The sequence below is a fragment of the Centruroides sculpturatus genome, unplaced genomic scaffold (assembly GCF_000671375.1).
Source record: "Centruroides sculpturatus isolate CEXI.00-Female unplaced genomic scaffold, Cexi_2.0 scaffold924, whole genome shotgun sequence".
In the NCBI taxonomy this organism is placed as follows: Eukaryota; Metazoa; Arthropoda; class Arachnida; order Scorpiones; family Buthidae; genus Centruroides; species Centruroides sculpturatus.
Genome location: NW_019385278.1, coordinates 14,075 through 35,269, shown reverse-complemented (window position 1 = coordinate 35,269; position 21,195 = coordinate 14,075). Strand labels below are relative to the sequence as shown.

The 21,195-nt window shown below is 29.4% G+C and overlaps 2 protein-coding genes across 4 annotated transcripts in view; both read right to left on the bottom strand.

The window, feature by feature from the left end:
- Window positions 1–1,972, bottom strand: part of LOC111637098 (nephrin-like) — a 105,564-nt gene extending 103,592 nt beyond the window's left edge. For all 3 annotated transcript variants that reach the window (XM_023382510.1, XM_023382508.1, XM_023382509.1), the window contains exon 1: window positions 1,791–1,972. In XM_023382510.1, the coding sequence (XP_023238278.1) occupies window positions 1,791–1,839 (49 nt within the window). In that variant the 5' untranslated portion in view covers window positions 1,840–1,972. The remainder of the gene's footprint in view (window positions 1–1,790) is intronic.
- Window positions 1,973–10,793: 8,821 nt separating this feature from the next.
- On the bottom strand, window positions 10,794–19,701 carry LOC111637109 (EEF1A lysine methyltransferase 2-like). Its single transcript, XM_023382530.1, has 7 exons — window positions 19,670–19,701; window positions 18,805–18,867; window positions 16,107–16,172; window positions 15,841–15,958; window positions 15,658–15,762; window positions 15,086–15,155; window positions 10,794–11,830 (listed from the first exon to the last, which is right to left on the bottom strand). Exons 1-7 carry the CDS (start codon window positions 19,684–19,686, stop codon window positions 11,607–11,609), a joined length of 663 nt encoding a protein of 220 aa, XP_023238298.1. The 5' UTR covers window positions 19,687–19,701; the 3' UTR covers window positions 10,794–11,606.
- Between the last annotated feature and the right edge of the window lie 1,494 nt (window positions 19,702–21,195).

Below are 21,195 nucleotides of genomic sequence, written 5' to 3'. Positions count from 1 at the left end.
ACATTTAAATATAAGTTTGATCTTTTATTTAATAGTTTTTCAAAAAATCTTAAAATAAATTCTGTGATTTCTATAAAAAAGGAAATCAATTCATATTTATACATAAAACAAAAACATTATTTTCAACTGTTGATTGTCATTCTGTATGCACATATCATTTTTAGACTTCACAATTCATTTCTGTAATGGAATTCTGTTTGCTATCATTGTTTTGTGTGTAATATTAGGATCTTAACTTCATTATCTGAAAAAGATGTCAATATTCCCTCTTTCAATAAAAAAAATTTAACAAGCAGAAATTATTATTGTTGATTGAAACTTGCTGTTTGTTCAAAGCTTTAATACAAACTTTTTCAAAGGTTACATAAAAATAAAAAATGGAAAAATAATGTAAATTAATTAGGAACGTAATTAAACACGATTTAATTTAAAGTGTTTTTATTTTTAGTTTCTCTTTCTAAAAGAATATACAAATAATTATGAATATTAATCTGAAACAAAAACTACTGTATTAATTGCCAATTATTATATATTTTAACAGATTTACAACACCTAAAATTAATTGTTTTTTTAAATGAATAGAATTTCAGATTCAGGCAAACACAATAAATGATTTTAGTAAAATTAGATATACAAACACCTCGATAAATATTACTAATCAAACATTACGGCCAGACTCCTACCGTAACATTTAATTTAATTTTAGTAAAACGAGAATAAATGAACATAGAGAAATGCCTTATCACAGATGCTTCTTTAAATATTTAACAGAAGTTTTGTATCTTCTTTAATAAGAATTTTATAACTTATAACTCAAAACAATTAACATATGTACCAGTACTAATTTTCACTCTGCATTAGAGTTTAGAGCCTCAGCTAACATCAATTCAATAACTTCTTCCGGTACGATAATTAAATAAACGACAATACCAAGAACTAAGTTCGGGGCCCGTCACTAGTTTACTGCATAAAATTATCGCTAGAAGGAAACAAACGACATTTTGAAAATTTTAAGACTTAGAAGTTAAGAAAATCTGGGAAGACGACGACACATGGTAACGGGGCCCAGACTTTTCAATCGGCAAGACATACGCAAGTATAAGTAGGTAGGCCACAAATATTTTGTATATTCCACATATACCGAGATAGAGGGTTATTTCTATAATTTATAAGCAATGCGTCAAATACACTCGAGAGCCAAATCCGGCCCGGAAGCCACGGTTCGGGCAACGCCGATACATTTGGGAAATTCTCGCACACGGCCAAAGGTACCTCAAGTAAAAATAAATCATTTCTTTCGACACGGTACCAAGTTAATTATTTGTACAAATAACTTACAAATCATTATTAATTATATAATTAAGATTTCAATGAAATTAATTTATATATATCAAAATATACTGTACAAGTCACTTACTTCTGGAGGAAAGCAATTACAAAATGTACTTAATTTGTTAAGTGTAAATAAAATAAAATAAACAAGTTTGTAAAAATTACAATAAAAATAAACGGTAAATGAAATAATCGAAATAATTTAATTAAAAAATTAATTTTATTAGATCAAATTAATGAAATTTATTAGATTTTTGAATACATCCGAATTAATATTTATTCGCATATATTGAATAGAATATTAAAAAATAAAAGATGGTCGTTATTTACGCAAATAGAAGAAATTTAATATTAGTTTAGAATAAAAGGAGAATTTGTATATTTGTAGAAATTAAGGAGGAGAATTGAATGAGTAAATGATGGAGAAGTCAATATAAATGATAGTCAGATCACGTTACCTTCGAGGAAAGAAATGAAGAGAAAAAAGGAAAAGAGGAAGGAGACCATCTTCTCCCGAATAATCGCTTTTTTCCTACATTTTCACTCGAAAAAAAATTCCTTCCTTTCGACCGATATTCCTCACCGAATGGCCAAACACAAATCTTAACCCGAACCAAAACAGATTTCCGACATTATCAAATTAAACCAAAACACACCAGCGATATCTATAGCCCAATATCCGCCAAAAATACTCATTTATATTCATTCGNTCTATAAATAAGATTTTTAAAAATTAAAACAAAAAAATTAAAATATTTATTCAATTAAACTGCTTAATTATAAAAGTTAACGTTTCCGATATTCATTCATAACGTCGGCAGGATGGCCGAGCGGTTAAAGATTTACACGTTAGGGAATTCTGTTAGTTCGAAATACTGCTACTTCGTGATTCGAAGTGGAAATTCTGTCCGAACTGTCATATGCGTACGTTAAAAATAATTTGGGGTACATTTCGAATAATCTGCTTTATTGTTTTATAAAACCTATCTGGAAACCTGTGAGGTTCTCACCGTACACGCGCTGTTTAGCTTCACATTTATATTAATTATTAATTAATAAACGAAAATAGCGTTCTTTGTACTGTACATATCCGTATTCCGTTTGCTTGATAAATTACATCAGTTACCTGGCATTTGGTATATTGTACAGAAATACTGTATGTAAATCTAGGACAAGGTCCTAGAATATAGGACCTTGAATCTAGAATAATTCGAAGTCTCGAATATTTCGTTCTCTGAATTTCGAACTAACGAGTATTTCCTGTAGTAGTAGAAAGAATTTGCACTATTTCGCATTTACGAAATTTCATATTTAACAAAGTATTATAAAATTCAGGTTGCTGTAAATTTTTATGCAATTCTTCTATTCATAAAATTATTCAATTTTGTTAATACAGTACAGTATGTTATTACAAAAGATAATTTTTATTTCGCTTGTATTAAACACATTTTTATCCTAAATTACTTAAGTAGATACTAAAAAAAGATTCTTAAAATTATTTAAGCAAATTCATTGGATGTACCTGTTAGTGTTACCACCCGTCCGGTTTTCACCCGGACAGTCCGGGAATTGACTCGCTGTCCGGGTAAACTATTAATTTTGTCCGGGAATTTCGTAGAAATTGTGAAATTACGATGAAACAAAGTTCCTGCAAATATTTTTACAAATTTATACTATTTTAACGGCGAAAGAACTCACACTCACTGAAACTCATCTGCAATTCTTTCTTTCGTCTCCTCCCCGGTTTATATGAAGTTTATAGCCTTACTATGCTTTCCTCATCTGCAATTCTGCCATGTTAGTCTAACGCCGACGTGTGGCGCGCAGCAACTTGTCGGCCCCTTTTATGTACGATCGTACACGTCTCAAATAGAGCTAAATTATCTGTACACTGTAACTGATTTGCATGCACGTTATTCTTCGCATTGTAAAATGACATTGCGCATGCGTCAGGAACTTCTATTCGAGCAAACCTAACCTCTTGTCCGGGTCAGCGATTTTGAAAAGGTGGCAACACTAGCAGCTGTTAGTTGGGTAGATCAAATAAAACAACAAAATAATGGACGATCTGCAGGGATAGATGCTTCTCGGAAGGACAAATGAGGAACTTTCTATAATTATCTCTTTCTAGTAGGAAACTGGTCCATAATTAAATGATAGAAGCACGAAGAAACTTCAGAAAATTTCACGTGGCCAGACCCGAGGGTCTAACCCGCAATTATCAGTGTTTAGTAGATTTTTGTAGTCAATTAGTGGGGGAGTGGAGGTAGAAGTTCTTGAAGAATCAAGAAAATAATTGCTTCGGTTTTAGTATTAATGAAGGGTCGTCAAATCTACCTTAACTAATTGCTTATCTTTTCGGAATAACATTTACAAATTTCGATTATTGATTCTATTGAACATATCTTAAAATAGACAGGGGGAATAGATGGCAGCCTACCGCTCTGGAGGACCCAGGATTGAATCCGGACAAGGAGTGGTCTGACTGGATATGTTGAGACTGTCCCTTGCCACACGCCATCCCATTGGGCCTGGCCAAACCCATACTGTGCTTGCTAAAAGGGGACCTCTTAGTGCCCACAGGCCAGAAAGAGATTAACAAAACACAAAAAAAGTTCCTTCTTTCTATCGGACCCACCGATATGGTGGCGGGGCAGTGTTAAAAAAAACTTGACTTGTTACCATGAATATTTAATAGCATCAATGTCCCTCATACACAAGCTACCATGCCAAATTTTATTTCTTAATCATTGCCCATCCTGAGATATTAAATGAATTAGACGTCAACACACACGTCCATGGAATTTTTGCCTTGTTTTTCGACTTTTTAGGGTTCTGTTCTGAAAATGTGGAGATTTGCAAAGAACTTGGAAGGTAAAATTTGACACGATCCAATACTTGTTATGTATACATAACATCCAAGAAAGTAAAACGAAGCAGTTGATATCTTGTTTCATAATCACTTGGTAACTTTGAAGTTATGTAACTCAAAATTGGCAAATTCAATTCCCTCCAAATTTTACTTTTATATTCTATAACGCTAATTCCAAACCCTAACTCACATGTTCGGGACATTAATGTATTTCCGCATTTGAAAAAGATTTTACCTGATGTCATGCCTGTAACAGAGTATAATGAGACTGATGTCCACACCAAAGAATAAAAGTAGGACCTATATTGAAATTTAGACCAATCTGCCTCTACATTTTTCTTGTATCATTTCATTCTTCTATTTGATGTAAAGAATGAGGATATTTTAATAAAGAATCAACTGTGTTTACAAATTGTTCAATTTTAGTTCTTAAGAACAAATAGACTTATTGCAAGTGCAGCAGAAATTATGTTTAGACAGTATGAAACAGACTAATTAGTTCACTTTTCTACTAAGATTCACAATTTTTACATCATATGAAAAATTTTGTAAAAAAACAGATACATAAAGTTTTATTTAACTTTTTAAATTTTCTAAGAGAAATAGTAAATGATGTACTGTACCTCATATCACAACTATAAGAGAAAGGCCACAGGAGTAATAGACTGGAACATTCATAAAGGGAGTAAAAATGTTTTTCATCATTTGCTGTTGCAGCACAATTATGTGAAATACCTTTTAAAAGTAATACAGTAATTGTATAAATGCATGTTTTAACTTTATACAGGTATTGTGGTATTACGATAGAAATTCTTCTGTGTATTTATATAGATATTGAAGTAATTAACAAAAGAGAAATTGTAAGTCATGCTAAAATCTATATATTATTGTCGGGTACTCTTCATATATTGAATTGTTGTAAATTTTTAATTTTTATAAATTTTGTTTTTAGCACTGTGTTTTTGTAAACCAAGAAGGTCCAAAACACAAAGTGTTTACAGGTGAAATACCAGGTGAACAATAAAGATTGTTTGTTTTCTCTGAATAAGTTTCCTCAATTGCAGAAACCGAACACCAGTACAATAAGTTCTATTAATAAGATCTGTCCTAGTAGATTTATATAACAAACTGTATAAAATAAGGGACATAAAGGCATATGAATTAATATGAAAATATGAAGTTACTTGTATGTTCTTGTATTAATTATGATATAGAAATATTTTTTGATTTTAAATACTGTATCAGAAACTTCAGATTCATGAGCATCCGCAGAGGGAGGAGGGTAAACTGGGCACTTGTCCCTCCCGGGGATTGAGTGAACAATTCCACAAATTATAATCGTGAAAGCGACTGAGATATGTAACCTTACATCCTCAACCATAGGATGCTTTGTCTGTCTTTTTGTATGGATGAAATACTGTATTCTATAATCTACTTGTAAAAAAACACACAAAAATTAAATAATTATATAGAAATTTATTGACTTAATTATTAGTCTCCAAGCTTTGCCTTCCCCTGGAAAATTTTGAGCATGCCTTTGTCTGTCCTCATATCATTTTAAAGATAATAACTTTAACCTTTTAACAGCACAAACAAGAACTTACATTTGATAATCTCAAAATGATTACCTTGCCAGGATAAGCCAGCTGTCAGGCCCTACCAAACAAAAACTAAACCTGCCATTAAAACAATTAAAATGCAATGAAGACAACATATTGGAGCTATCATCAATATATATATTACTCTTAATACATCTATAACACTGATCTCAAGATCACTATTCATACACCATAATCTGCAATTAAATTTTTGATCAATATGCATTATGTATAGTACTATTAATATATCTGACAAAAAGTTGTGGTCACTCATCATTTTTAAACTGACAGAGGAAAATAGATTAATAAAGCATGTGCTATCCCTTTCAAAAAATTTTACATGAATAAGCATAACAACAAATTCATGGAATAACATCATAGATAATTTAAGGTACTAAATTACAATTAACATGATAGGTGATTGCAACTTTTTGTCGAGTACAGTACAATAATAATCTTCACGAGATGAAAAATGGATGATATAAACAATTGAATGAAATAAAGATATAATCAAGACTGCCAATTCCCAATATTCATAAAATATGAGTATATGCATCTTTAAACTTGTATCGCTGTTAAAACTGCTATCATTTATTTCAAAATAAGTGAGAAGCCTGTTTTAGGAACACACTGTAAGTTGGTGTTGAGAACCCTTGAAATATTTTAAAACAAATTCAGAAATTTCATAATTATTATATTTTAAACTATTTATTAATTCAAGACTATGTCTTGAATTAATTTATCAGAAAATAAATTTTCTACTTTATTTTAGATTTATTTGATTTTAAAATATAAAAATTTTTCATTATTCTCTTACAATTGAATAATCAAAGATGACTACTTTATATATAATAAAATAGTTATTTTGGATTTTCAAATTGTGAAAGAAGAAAATGAATTTAAAAACAATTGTAGAAAATCTGCATTTTAGTATTTTCATCTCAAAAACAACATATTCAAAATAAACCATTTCTTTAATCATTAAAATCACATATACAATAAATTATAATACTTTTTTCAAAACTAATGATGTTATGTTTGATCCCATCTTTCCACCAAAATGAAAATTTTTGCTTGGAATATGATGATAAAGTTCAAAATCTGTGAAAAGAAAATGTCCAACTTATTGAATTTAATTAAAAAAATACATTAATCACTGCAAAAAAACTGGATGTACAGTAGAGCATCAATTATCTGAAACAATTTGGGCTGGGTTGTCCGGATAACTGATCATTTATGAAAAAATATATTAAACACAAAACTGTACTGTACAGGTATATATTTTGTATCACAAGTCTTACAAATATATATCTTACATACTTTACATAAAGTAGTACATTAAAGTAGGCCTACAGTTTAGGTTGGCAGGAAGGGGGAGAGTGCTGCAGTGCCACAGCACTAGAGGAAATTTGAATTTGCTAATTTGAACGCATTTGGTGAACCAATGTTTCGGTTGATCGGTATTCAGATAATTAAAGCTCTATGGTACTATTATTATTAACTCAAAAATCACCTGGAAAATAATCATATTAACACTAAATTACAATAAATTCTTAGGTGAGCAATGAAAAAGTTACTTACAAGAAGTAAAAGTGGAGAATTTGGTGATGCCACAAGTCTGTTTTGGCTAACTTATTCATGTCATCTATCAAATGTAGTATTAGCTCATTATTATTTAAATGTACAGTGCATGGGATTGTGTAACAAAAAAGTTATTGTTGTAAAATAAAGTCATAAGTCATTATAAAACATATTTACTTATTTGGAGTTTTAAACGTTATCTAATGTTCGATATTCAAGTGTCTTGTCATGTAAAATAGGGCAATAATAAGCATTTGTTCACAGCATCACAAAATCTGACTTGCAATGTTATTAAATTCGTTGAAAGTAAACTTTTTGTTTGCTCACCCAATTCAATGAGACAATTAATTATTTTAATTTAATAAACACTCAGGTTCTTTGAATACCTTGACTCAAACACCTTATGCTTCCGAGAAGTAATATTTATTATCCTACGAATGTTTTCTACCTGCTTCACAAGTCATCATCAGGTATTTTTGAAACTCTTGGAATGTTTCTTTGCACTGGTTCCAGGTTCAAACATTTATGCGAAACAAAATTCAAATTTCTATATCCGGTATAATCGGTTATACAGCATGCACTCAATCCATATAATTATGTTTATTGTACGGATATATATTTTTATTGTATTTTATGTTATTTACTTTATTTATTTGTTTTATTTTATCTTATTTACTTTACTTGAATCCATGTATTGAAATTAGTTCTATTTATCATTTATATTTTTGTATTTAAACAGATACAGAAATTTGAATTTTGTTTTGCATAAATGTTTGGTCCTGGAACCAATGCAAAGAACATTCCAAGAGTTTCAAAAATACCTGATGATGACCTGTGGAGCAGGTAGAAAACGTTTGTAGAATAATAAATATTACTTCTTGAAAGCATAAGGTGTTTGAGTCAAAGTAATTAATTATTTATTTATTTTATAGTAATTAAAAATTACAGATCCATTTGAAAATTCAAAAGACAGATATTCAAAAATGAACATTTTGATTTAAATCACTATAGAATGTCTGCTGCACTAATTCAAATTGTTTATTTGTTGAATTTTCAAGTAGATCTGAATGTGAAACACAGAAGTTCTGAAAACTCTTATCAATTTTAAAGCATTTCATGACTCCTTTGTTTTCATGAGTATGCCTAAACCTTAATGTTAATGTTTATCTATGGAGTTAACTTTTAATCTTAGTCCAAGCAATTTTGGACTACACAATCATCACTGAGAGTCAACTAAAGATGGATTTTTCTCAGAATAATAGTTTTTGTTCCTAAAAAAAGAAGTCTAAATTGGATTTAAAGATACACAATAATGTATCTTTATTTAGTTTATCTTTATTTCTTCTGAAAGTGAATTAAAATATAGTTGACAACAAGTAAAAAATTTATTATTACCTGTAAACTGGCTTAAAATTTCTTCCTTAGTCCAGTTGCATGATGTCAATATAAAATATCCTTCTGGTTCCAAAAGCTGATATACATTTCTAATATATTTAAGTCTATTTTCTTTGGCATTATTTGGACTTAAGCTAATTGTATCATATGTTCCTAAAACATAAATTATTATTAGTTGTATTTCTTTAATAAGATAAATCATATATTTAATTAACTAAATTAGCAGCTCAGATGTAGCCTAATGAATCTGATAATTAGGTATTTAAGTTAATAATAAATAACTAGACTAGATGATTGTTTATTCAAATACAAAATTTTAAAAATATCAAATTTAATATTTTTATTTTTTAAAATAAAATAAAATGTTTAATATTCTATAACAGGGCTTCTTAAACTTTTTTTATTCACGACCCCATTTATAATTGTGATTTTTTTCGCGACCCAAAAATATAAAATAAAGATATATACAAATTTGCAAAAACAATAATGGTGTGCTACCACAGTTCACTCTTGTTTTACAATGGAACAGAGACAACTAAATGCACTGAAAAGCGACAACACTATACTAGTTAACACTACAATCAGGGTTGCTGAATCATTGTCTCGCTGCACCAGAAGTGACACAAACCGCAACTCATGAAACCTATGACAAAGCATGTCTCACTTTCAAACTCTCACAAATTATTTTCAATATTTTGCATTAAAATCTCGCAACCCCAAGATTTTGCCAAGTGACCCCAAATGGGGTCGTGACCCATAGTTTAAGAAGCCCTGTTCTATAAAAAGCTATAAATATTTATCAATAAAGATGAAAATTTAGCGTTAAAATTCTATTATATTTTATATCATAACTAAGATTATACACAAATAAATACAACTAAAACTCACAACTTTTATTGTATGCTTTGTTTAGCTACAGAAGATAATAAATTCAAAAAACAAACAGAAGAGAAAAATATCAAAATGGCAATTGTACTAAATTTCCTCTGCTTCTACTAAAGTTGGTTCCTTTTATTTTTTATAAGCTTCATTAAAAATTTAAATCATACTGCTTAAAGAACAAGACATAATAATTTAAACTTTTAGTGAATCTTATACTGTAAATAATAAAAGGAACAAGTTAGTAGAAACAGAAACCTTTATACAAGTACTATTTGAATTTCAGCCAGTAAGATGAGTCTGAATTGCCAGTAAATCTGGAGGATGAGCCTGTTCTTATCCTCAGATTTACTGTGTCTGAAATGAATATACTATAGGACTACTGTGATTTTGCATGTTTGAAATAGTAACAATAATTGCATTTTTTAAAACAATAAATTTAATTAGTGATATATATTTAACTGTATTTTATCAGATCATGATATTAAAAGTTGAATTTTTTGGTAAAATATGTAATTAATATTCATCTCTGCATAATTATAAATCAAATAAAGAAAATGTTTACTTGTAATATTAACACTAAATTACAATAAATTCTTAGGTGAGCAATGAAAAAGTTACTTACAAGAAGTAAAAGTGGAGAATTTGGTGATGCCACAAGTCTGTTTTGGCTAACTTATTCATGTCATCTATCAAATGTAGTATTAGCTCATTATTATTTAAATGTACAGTGCATGGGATTGTGTAACAAAAAAGTTATTGTTGTAAAATAAAGTCATAAGTCATTATAAAACATATTTACTTATTTGGAGTTTTAAACGTTATCTAATGTTCGATATTCAAGTGTCTTGTCATGTAAAATAGGGCAATAATAAGCATTTGTTCACAGCATCACAAAATCTGACTTGCAATGTTATTAAATTCGTTGAAAGTAAACTTTTTGTTTGCTCACCCAATTCAATGAGACAATTAATTATTTTAATTTAATAAACACTCAGGTTCTTTGAATACCTTGACTCAAACACCTTATGCTTCCGAGAAGTAATATTTATTATCCTACGAATGTTTTCTACCTGCTTCACAAGTCATCATCAGGTATTTTTGAAACTCTTGGAATGTTTCTTTGCACTGGTTCCAGGTTCAAACATTTATGCGAAACAAAATTCAAATTTCTATATCCGGTATAATCGGTTATACAGCATGCACTCAATCCATATAATTATGTTTATTGTACGGATATATATTTTTATTGTATTTTATGTTATTTACTTTATTTATTTGTTTTATTTTATCTTATTTACTTTACTTGAATCCATGTATTGAAATTAGTTCTATTTATCATTTATATTTTTGTATTTAAACAGATACAGAAATTTGAATTTTGTTTTGCATAAATGTTTGGTCCTGGAACCAATGCAAAGAACATTCCAAGAGTTTCAAAAATACCTGATGATGACCTGTGGAGCAGGTAGAAAACGTTTGTAGAATAATAAATATTACTTCTTGAAAGCATAAGGTGTTTGAGTCAAAGTAATTAATTATTTATTTATTTTATAGTAATTAAAAATTACAGATCCATTTGAAAATTCAAAAGACAGATATTCAAAAATGAACATTTTGATTTAAATCACTATAGAATGTCTGCTGCACTAATTCAAATTGTTTATTTGTTGAATTTTCAAGTAGATCTGAATGTGAAACACAGAAGTTCTGAAAACTCTTATCAATTTTAAAGCATTTCATGACTCCTTTGTTTTCATGAGTATGCCTAAACCTTAATGTTAATGTTTATCTATGGAGTTAACTTTTAATCTTAGTCCAAGCAATTTTGGACTACACAATCATCACTGAGAGTCAACTAAAGATGGATTTTTCTCAGAATAATAGTTTTTGTTCCTAAAAAAAGAAGTCTAAATTGGATTTAAAGATACACAATAATGTATCTTTATTTAGTTTATCTTTATTTCTTCTGAAAGTGAATTAAAATATAGTTGACAACAAGTAAAAAATTTATTATTACCTGTAAACTGGCTTAAAATTTCTTCCTTAGTCCAGTTGCATGATGTCAATATAAAATATCCTTCTGGTTCCAAAAGCTGATATACATTTCTAATATATTTAAGTCTATTTTCTTTGGCATTATTTGGACTTAAGCTAATTGTATCATATGTTCCTAAAACATAAATTATTATTAGTTGTATTTCTTTAATAAGATAAATCATATATTTAATTAACTAAATTATCTCTTACAATTGAATAATCAAAGATGACTACTTTATATATAATAAAATAGTTATTTTGGATTTTNTTAACTATATATGAATTACTGGTTAAAACCAGAAATCATGTGGTTTCAACTCAAAAATTTTCTCCTAAGTGGATGTAGATAGATGACTAGTATGACTCAATTGTTAACAGGAAAAGTACGAAGTACAGCAGGCAAGACACTACTAAAATCGAGAGCATTGTGATGAAAAATTGCAACCCAGAATTGTGACAATGTCACAATAAATAATAGCTTGTTTCAGTTTTAAATACAATGCTAAGTCAAAATAAATTGTGTTTTTCCCCCACATATGATAATCATTCAGGACAAAACAACTGCCCTAGTCTTATCCAATAATGCACCATTAAATTCAGTTTCATAGTTTCCACTAGTTCATCTTTTATTTTTTTATCTTGCTTGCACTGTGGGCACCAAGATGGATGATGAGGGACAGGGCTTGACATATATGGATAGACCACTCCTAAAAAATTCCTGAGATTTTTTAATTCATCTGGATTCAATCCTGAATTCCACAGCAGTAGGCTGCAGCCTTAACCCTTGGCATCTAGTCATCTTCTGCCAGTCTTTAACACATTGACTACCAACCTATTATTGCTAAAATCACTCTTTTGATACCATTTTGATTTTATATTCTACTACTATATATTTTCTTGTGTAAATTTTTCTATTTTTCTCAAAATAAATATTCCATTCTGACACCATGATTATTTTAAATTCTTAATCCAGATGCCCACTATACTTTATTAACATTTATTTCCTATGAGTATGTTTGCATCAGACACTATAGGCCAGATCATGTTTCAAAAGATAATTTGTAAGTGATGTCCTAAAAGAAACCATCACCTATGAGTTAACTTGTAGTTGTCAGTCAACATGTTAAATATGTGTATACATATACATATATATATATGTATATGTATACACATATTTACACATGTATACACATACATATGTATACACATATATATTTGAGATATTCTTCAGAACTGACCACAAAGCTTTTGGAGGCAGTGACTACTGTTGTGAATGGAAAAAGAGATTCTCCATAACTTCAACTTCAACTTCAACTTTGCTGGGAATACAAAAGAGTCACTGGGTGCCAAATCTAGACAGTATGATGTTACAATATGTACTAGTGGCGACACTAGCAGCTACCCCAGCAGTCATCCATTATCAGTCATAGAGTACACCATGTGTGTCTTCTCTTGTAAAGTGTTTAGTTGTAATAAATAATACATTAAGTTTGCTAGTCATCTTAATAGTGCAGTATACAACATATAATATAACATATGGTAGATATGGGATGCAATAAATGTTTTCTCAGTCATCACACATTAGCAATTTGCAGGTGTACTGTACATTGTCATTTTGTTGTAGGCAGACAGTAGATAACATTTGCTCTGTACATCCTAGCAGTCTGATTATCAAAATCCAAGTCACAGTTGAGCCATACATTAAAGGAGAACACTTCTGGAAATGAACCCCCTGTAGATTGGATTATAAAATGTGTACCATTGATAGCTCCAATAATTCCTGGAAATTTGAACTTTCCAAGAAGAATTGCATAATTTACAATCTGTCTGAAGTAATTGCAAGAAACTGGGAATATTTCAGAAGATGAGCAATAATCTGGAATACCTTGTATTCCAGATTATTGCTCATCTTCCAGCACACAGAACTTTTATCAACCCCAAATAGATATGCTACAACTAACTGAAAAGTTCCATAATACATATCTATTATTTATGAAAAGTTAAAGTGGTATAAAAGTGAGATGCTATCAACATTTGATTGGTTATACTGAGTGATTTCTGTCTGAAGAATATTCCAATTGATCCTCAATCTAAAACAGAATATTTTTGTCTCATATCTCAGACTGAGACAAAAAAAAATACTATTTTAAAACTTAAAGTTATAATTTACACATGTACAAAACCAACTTTTCATAATAACCTCAGTTTACAGCTTCAGCATTATAGCTTTGGTGATATGAAATCTGGAAATAAACTCTTTATCTGTAAGATCTTCAAAGGACTCTTCTTGTTTCTTGATCTTCCATTCAGATCACAGGTAACATACAGTTTCTAAATTCTCCAAAAATAGCATATCATCACTATCTAACTTTCATTCTCCCTTGTGTAATCACTGATCACTACATTTGATCTACCAAAATCAGTGGATCAACTTAAGCAGAGATTTGAATACTGATCAGAATCTAAACTGCACTGATATAACAGTTTTTCCTTTATCTCAGACCAACTATATTTGATCTGCAATCAAAACATTGCTGCAACTGATCCAAAGAAGAGAATTTGATCATTTTAAAAAGTTGCAGAATTTCATATTAAACACAATAGCAACAATCTTATTTCGACCACTAGTATGTATTTTCTATTAACAGGACTTATTAAACTGGCTTTAAGGATACTGCAACTCAGGTAAATTAAATAACAACAACAGGTAAATTAAATAAAACAATAATTTTATAATCTGTGAAACTGAGTTGCGGTATCCTTAAAGCCAGTTTAAGAAGTCCTGTTAATAGAAAATACGTACTAGTGGATGAAATAAGATTATAATAAATTAAGGACATTGAGGCATATTAATTTAACAATAGCAACAAATTGAACCTTAAAAAATTCAAGGATAATTAATTGCAAATTCATTAATCAATTGCAACCTCTAATGTTTTCGATCTACTTAGGAGATCTTCCTCAGGATTTCATATTAAGCATGATATTCTATATATATCTATTATGATCAAAACAATGGTCAATTCTTTCTGATGGTCCTTTTTTGGAAACATTTACTTCTATATAACATCTTCCTTCTAATAAACTATTTTCATAAATTAAAGAATCAGAATTCCTTCTATTGTTCTTGGTTCTCATTCTCATAAATACCATTTTGATTCTTTGAATTTCTTCATAAACTTGCATATTCATACAATACTTAATCATTTCAAAATTTTTACATTTTAAAATAAATAAAATTTTATTCTAAATGTTCAATGTAAACTTATTTATTTAAAAACATGTGCAAAATTTATTTATTATTTAATGTAAAATAATAAAAATGAAAAAAATAACATGATATTATTAAATTTATTTTCAAAGTATTAAATATATCAAAAGTAATCACCTTTATCTAAAATGACTTTATATTCATTCTGCATAATTTCATTTTGAGTTTCTTGCAAAATGTCACCTACCTGAAAAGCAATCAATATTTAAAACTACATGTTCTGAACTGTATAAATCATTACTGTATTTTATACTTGAAATAGTGGAGCATTCAAAATGTTCCTGGAAAGTGGTTATTATTTGTAAACAGAATGTCATATTTATAATTAATTGATGGGAGTGTAAATTTGTTGAAACTTGTTATCACATATTTGTGTCTAGTCCCATCAGACTTTTTTTTATTCCCAAACTTAGATCAAGTGAAATGTTTTGTAGCACAATAGCTAAAATCAAAGAGCACTGATTTCTACCAGAAGGGCTTAGAAAGGTGGATAACATTATATGGATAAATGTTTTAACTTAAATGGAATACATGTTAAAAAATAAAGTGCTAAATTCAATTTGCTGACTTTATTGCATTTTTCAGGAACGTTTTGAATGCCATCATATGTTAATTAATTAATTTAATTCATTAAAAGAAAAAACTTTCAAAGGCAAAAATTTTTAAATAATTGGACTAATAAATCTTACATCATAAGAAATTTTCACACCTTCCTGAGCAGATACTGCCCTTGCTAGATGAATTGCTTCTTCTACATAATCTATCCCTGATAAATTTGTAAATCCTTCTTTTGCCTATAAATTTTATTTTTGTTATATTAATAACATTATAAAATTATTTTGAATGGATTAAAAATTAATTTAAATACATACTAATTCAATCAATATCAAACCATTTCCACATCCAATATCAAGAATGGGATCGGATCTAGAGAAAGTATTTGAATTCGATAACCATCGAACAACATTTATTACACTTCGTTCGCCAAACCTAAATTTATATCAAGAATTGTTATGATGATATATACAAAATCCATGTTCAGTTATGCATAAATCAAAATCACATTACTTTATGACAATTATGAAACTTAATATATTAATAATAATTTGGAATTTTTAAGATATTACAAATATCTTACCATACTTCTCCAATATCTCCATTATTTTGGAAGTTTTCTAGTTCCTGTTGATAACATTCTTTCCAACTATAAATAATAAATTTATATAATTGTTTTAGTTATTTTAAAAAGAAATAAAATTGCCATTATTATAAATATCTAAAGCATTGATATAATAAATTGGTCAGTTTATAGAGTTATAAATAATCAAGACAGTTTAAAAAGTGACTAATAAAAATATTAAAAATCCAAACATTAGATCAAAGTATTTATTCTAAAATTCTTTTACAAGTTTGTCTTAAGTTTGGATTTTGCATTCAGCTTAACCCACATCAGCCTACTAAAAAATCAGAATCTTTAACTTTCAATTATACAATTATATGTTTATAAATTAAAAATTTCTTCAATGATAAAGCAATGCTATTGCTATGGTTCCATAGGCCACATGAAAAGCAGACTATGTAGCATTTGTTGTTTCAAATGACATAATGACGACTGACACCAGTAGAGAGTCCACAGAGTAGAAGCCAGAGAAATGAAGAGATACAATGAAAGACATATTGTGTTAATACATTTGTCAATTAGATGAAACATCTTGAAAAAACATTTAATCTTGATTAAAATTTCAAAGAACTCCTTAACTCCTAACATTCTTAATATTTATACAATTCAACTAATAGAGTCATATAGTTCTGGACAAATGTCTACGCATTTTTAAATTCTGAATACATGCTAGTAATGTCAATTGAAATCATTTACTAAGCAACATCAAATGATATCATTTGGAAAATGCCTGTTTATCAGTAATATTACATATTATTTAATTTTATATTACTTCACATTTCGAATATATCAAATCAATTTAAAGATACAGTGAACTGATTATCCATGCATTTCAAAATATTAGAATTACTATAAAATGACAAAGTATCATAAACAACATTCGGCTTTTCTTTTCTCCCTCAACTGTCAATTCAAAGGGAGAGAAGTGAAAAGATTTGAAAAAATATTCTACTAGTCCTAAAATTGAAATAAAGTAATTTGGAAAAATGCAAGAATTATACATAGAAATGTTAAATATAAATGTCTACATGATATTTTTGAAAATAGAAGAAATCTACATTTTATGTTGATTGACGAAATATACATTTCAGCATACGAAATTTGGGACTCACACTTAGATTACATTAAAGTTACAATGGAGTTGAGCTATATATATACTGTAGTTTAGAAAACTTCAGAGGTTTTAAATGAAGTTAAGAGGGCTATTTTAAATGATCTGTGTTTTCCATGCATACTCTTGCAGTAATTAACATGGATAACTGGGAGTTTGGTGTGGTTTTTAATGCATTATTTGATAGCAATAGAAGACTTAAAATTGTTTCTCCAAGCAACAATTGATAACAATTAGTCATATAAAATTGTCCAAAAAAATTATTTTATAACCGACAGAATTTCATTCGTCAACATCAGTATATATCATTTCACGTCAATCGGTCATTTGAAAGCACAGGGACATAGCCAGAAATTTCCGATTATGGGTCACATGCGTAGCCGAGGGCTTGCAAAGAGTTAGCATAAGAAGGTATGCCACTGTAAAAACACAATAATCCACAATCACTAACAACATGATTGTTCAAGGAGCCATCATATCAATATAGCAGCTCCTTGCACGTCACATACAATCACACGACAAGCTCGATAAAAAAAAAGGATCAAAGAAGAATGGTACTAAATTTTATTCTTTACCTCAGTTATTCATGTAGCATAGTATTAGTTTGACATGCATGTTTTTCTGTTTCATCTAGTGGTCGACTGCTTGAAACGTTCTTTTATGCCGTTTAGTTTTAAACTCGATCGGGGCAGCAGCGGGAGCAAATAAAGAGCAAGGTGCAGAAGCATTTCATCATAAAGGATACGAGGTGTTGCAGGTACAAAGGGCAAACTCTACATTTAACGATTGTAAACACTCAAAAATATTGCTTGGTTTTCTGCAAGTCTTATTTTTATTTAATACACAAAGCTAGGGCAAACTAAACAAGACATACCAACAGTATTATTCCAGTTTCAACATTGCCCTTTTTATTCATACTGTCTCACATCAATTCATATCATTATGTCATTTGAAACTGTTCATTAATATACACATCGTAATTGAATAAAATTATTATATATTATTAAAGTTCGAAAATATACTGTAAATTACATTACAGTCGACCCCCTATAACACTGTTGATAATTCCGTTTTATATGAATTCCATGTTGTACGAGTCACTTAGATTTTACAAATACGTGTGCCAGGCAGTGACTCCTACAACATGGAATTCATATAAAACGGAATTATCAACAGTATTATAGGGGGGTCGACTGTATATTGGTGCCTAAAACTACACTCGTATAGCTTTGGTTTTTGTGTAAGATTTAATGAATTTTCTACTTATTTCTTTTCCGAGTAAGCATTATTTATGGCTCTTTTATTATTCGAAATATACCAATTCTATATTTGTAAGTAGACTTTATTTCAACATGCTGTAACGAAAAATTAAACGTCTTAGCAGACGAGCACGTGGAAGTTAAATTTTACTCCAGTAAAGTGTTTTATTCATAACACGAAGTTAAACGTAATTTAACATTGTAAACTGGACACCTGTAAAAACAACTGTTGCCAATTTGGAAACGGTTCAAATTTTTCAACACGCAAAAATCAATAATTACTTACTAATCCCTAGAACCAAGCAGAGAAGGATTCAGTTCTTCCATCTTTCCTCCATGTTCCAGTGATCTTTTATGAAAATTTCATTTCTTTTATGCTATTTTATTTATACTTTTAATATTATAGTTATTAATTTTAGAATATTAAAAGTGATAATTGAAAAATTTATTTTTAAAAACAATTACACGAACTCTAGCGGAAATGACTCGAATCACACGTGATCCGAGTCCATTATACTCGTGATTATTAGAATTCAAAAACCTTGACTTCAAACAATGAATAGCTAAATTTATCATTCGCTTGTGACTTTTATGTCATTCCCATCCGACGCCTTTTATGGCAAAAATTGTATTATCGATGACAAAAGCATGGCTAAGTTTGCTTACGAGAATTTCAAACGTTGATTCGCTTGTGCTTAATATTATTTATATTCTATTTTAAATGAAAGAGATGCTAGTTTTAAATGTTGTATATTAGTAATAAAGGCACAAAATATAAGTATTATAAACGATATATATGGCGAGGGATTGATCCACGGTTTCATAATTATTATGAGACACGACGAATATAGGCTACATTAATTACTCAAGTTAGTGACGTATCGCCTACGTCGGACCCCATCCCTCACCACTGGACCGAACCTACGATAGGCCTGATTAAAAAAAAAACAAAACAAAAAAAACCTCGTAGTGCCCACAGGGCTGTACAAGTTTTTAAAAAGTGATAATGGTGAAATATCCGAAATAAACCCGAAAAGATATCATTTTTAAATAAAAAATACAGTTTTTCATTTTAACTTTTACTTTGATAAAAATGTTTGTATTACGAATAAAATAATGTCACGAAGTGTGTCACTATTCAAAATACAAACGTTATTTTATGACTCATTCGATAAACACGTGTTACTCAAAGATAATAACGCCTCCGATTTGAAATTCTACTCGACTACTCTCCTCCTTTGCAGAATATTGTAATATAAAACCTGCTCCGTCAGTTATTTCATTACTAAGAATTTATTTTGAATAATGAAGCGATCTCTTAAATATCATTAGTTCGTATTCTCAAATGTTTTTATTATTAAAAAAAAACTACAAAAATATTTTTTATCGCATAAATTATATTCTTTATGTGTAGACACTTGAAATAGCAGCGCATTTAAGTTCATTTTCAAGTAAAACATTTTTAAATATAGACTCATTATGGAAAAGCATAAAAATTTAGAAGTGTGCGATAAATTAAAGAACAATAATATAAAACTTTTAGTTGGTTTTACATGTAGACTACTTTTATAAGCATTTACCTTTATTAAATACAATATTAAAATATTGATCATTGGATAGAAAAAGTGACCTGCCTGCTTTTTAAACTCTTTCCGCCCTAAGGGCTCTTTTAGCAAGCCCATTATGAGTTCGGTCAGGCCCACAATGAACGGCCGGGTAACGAGGGACGAAACCCGACATGTCCAGAACATATGCCCAAAAAATTCCTGGCGTTACTCGCCGGAATTCAATCTTGAGTTCCCTAGAACGGTGGACTGACGCCTTAACTATTTCGACCATCTGCCTAGCTCTTCGTATGCTTAGAGCTTAAAATATGGTCTCCTTTTACATAATATAAAATAAAATGTTTTGAAAACATAAAATCAAATTCTGCAAGGCTTTGTCATGATCTTGGATTTTTAAAATTTTCAACCTTTTTTGGAAATAAAGATTTGAAAATTTTAATTAAGCCTTGCAGAAATAAAGAAACTTTTAAATGGCTGTTCTGGAAGATCTATTTTTTTTAGTTGTGTCACTATTCTTGTGCACTAACAAATTAGATACTCGGCTGGATGGTCGAGTCGGTTAAGATGTCAGTTTACAGTTCTAGGGACCTGGGATTGGATCCGAGCGAGACGAAGAACCTCGGAAATTTTTTCATGAGTGGTTGGTCCCGGATATATTGGGTTCTGTCCTTTACACTTGGGCCGCTTCATTACACGAATCGAATACACGATAAGCCTGATCGAATACACGATAAGCCTGGAATAAAGCGTTTTTAATGTCCACAGAACGGAAAGAGTCCCCCCAAAAAAGTAGTATTTTGACAAGTTTTCAGATGAAGCAATAATATCTATTGAAATTATTAAATTTCTGGATAATAAATCTATTTCTGTATAAAATTATTATTGTTACGAAAAGATTCTATGAACGCTTTCTTTAATTAAAAATGGGCAAATCTCAAATTTTCAGGATAATTCATGAAATTGCAAGAAAGATAAATATAAGATTTTAACAAAATTGGACAAAATTATTTTGCTCAAAATTCACGAGAAGGGAAATAATGATGACGACGTATGACGTTGATCAATTTTGTAATTTTCAAATAACTATATTTTACACGTCTTCCAATATAAAA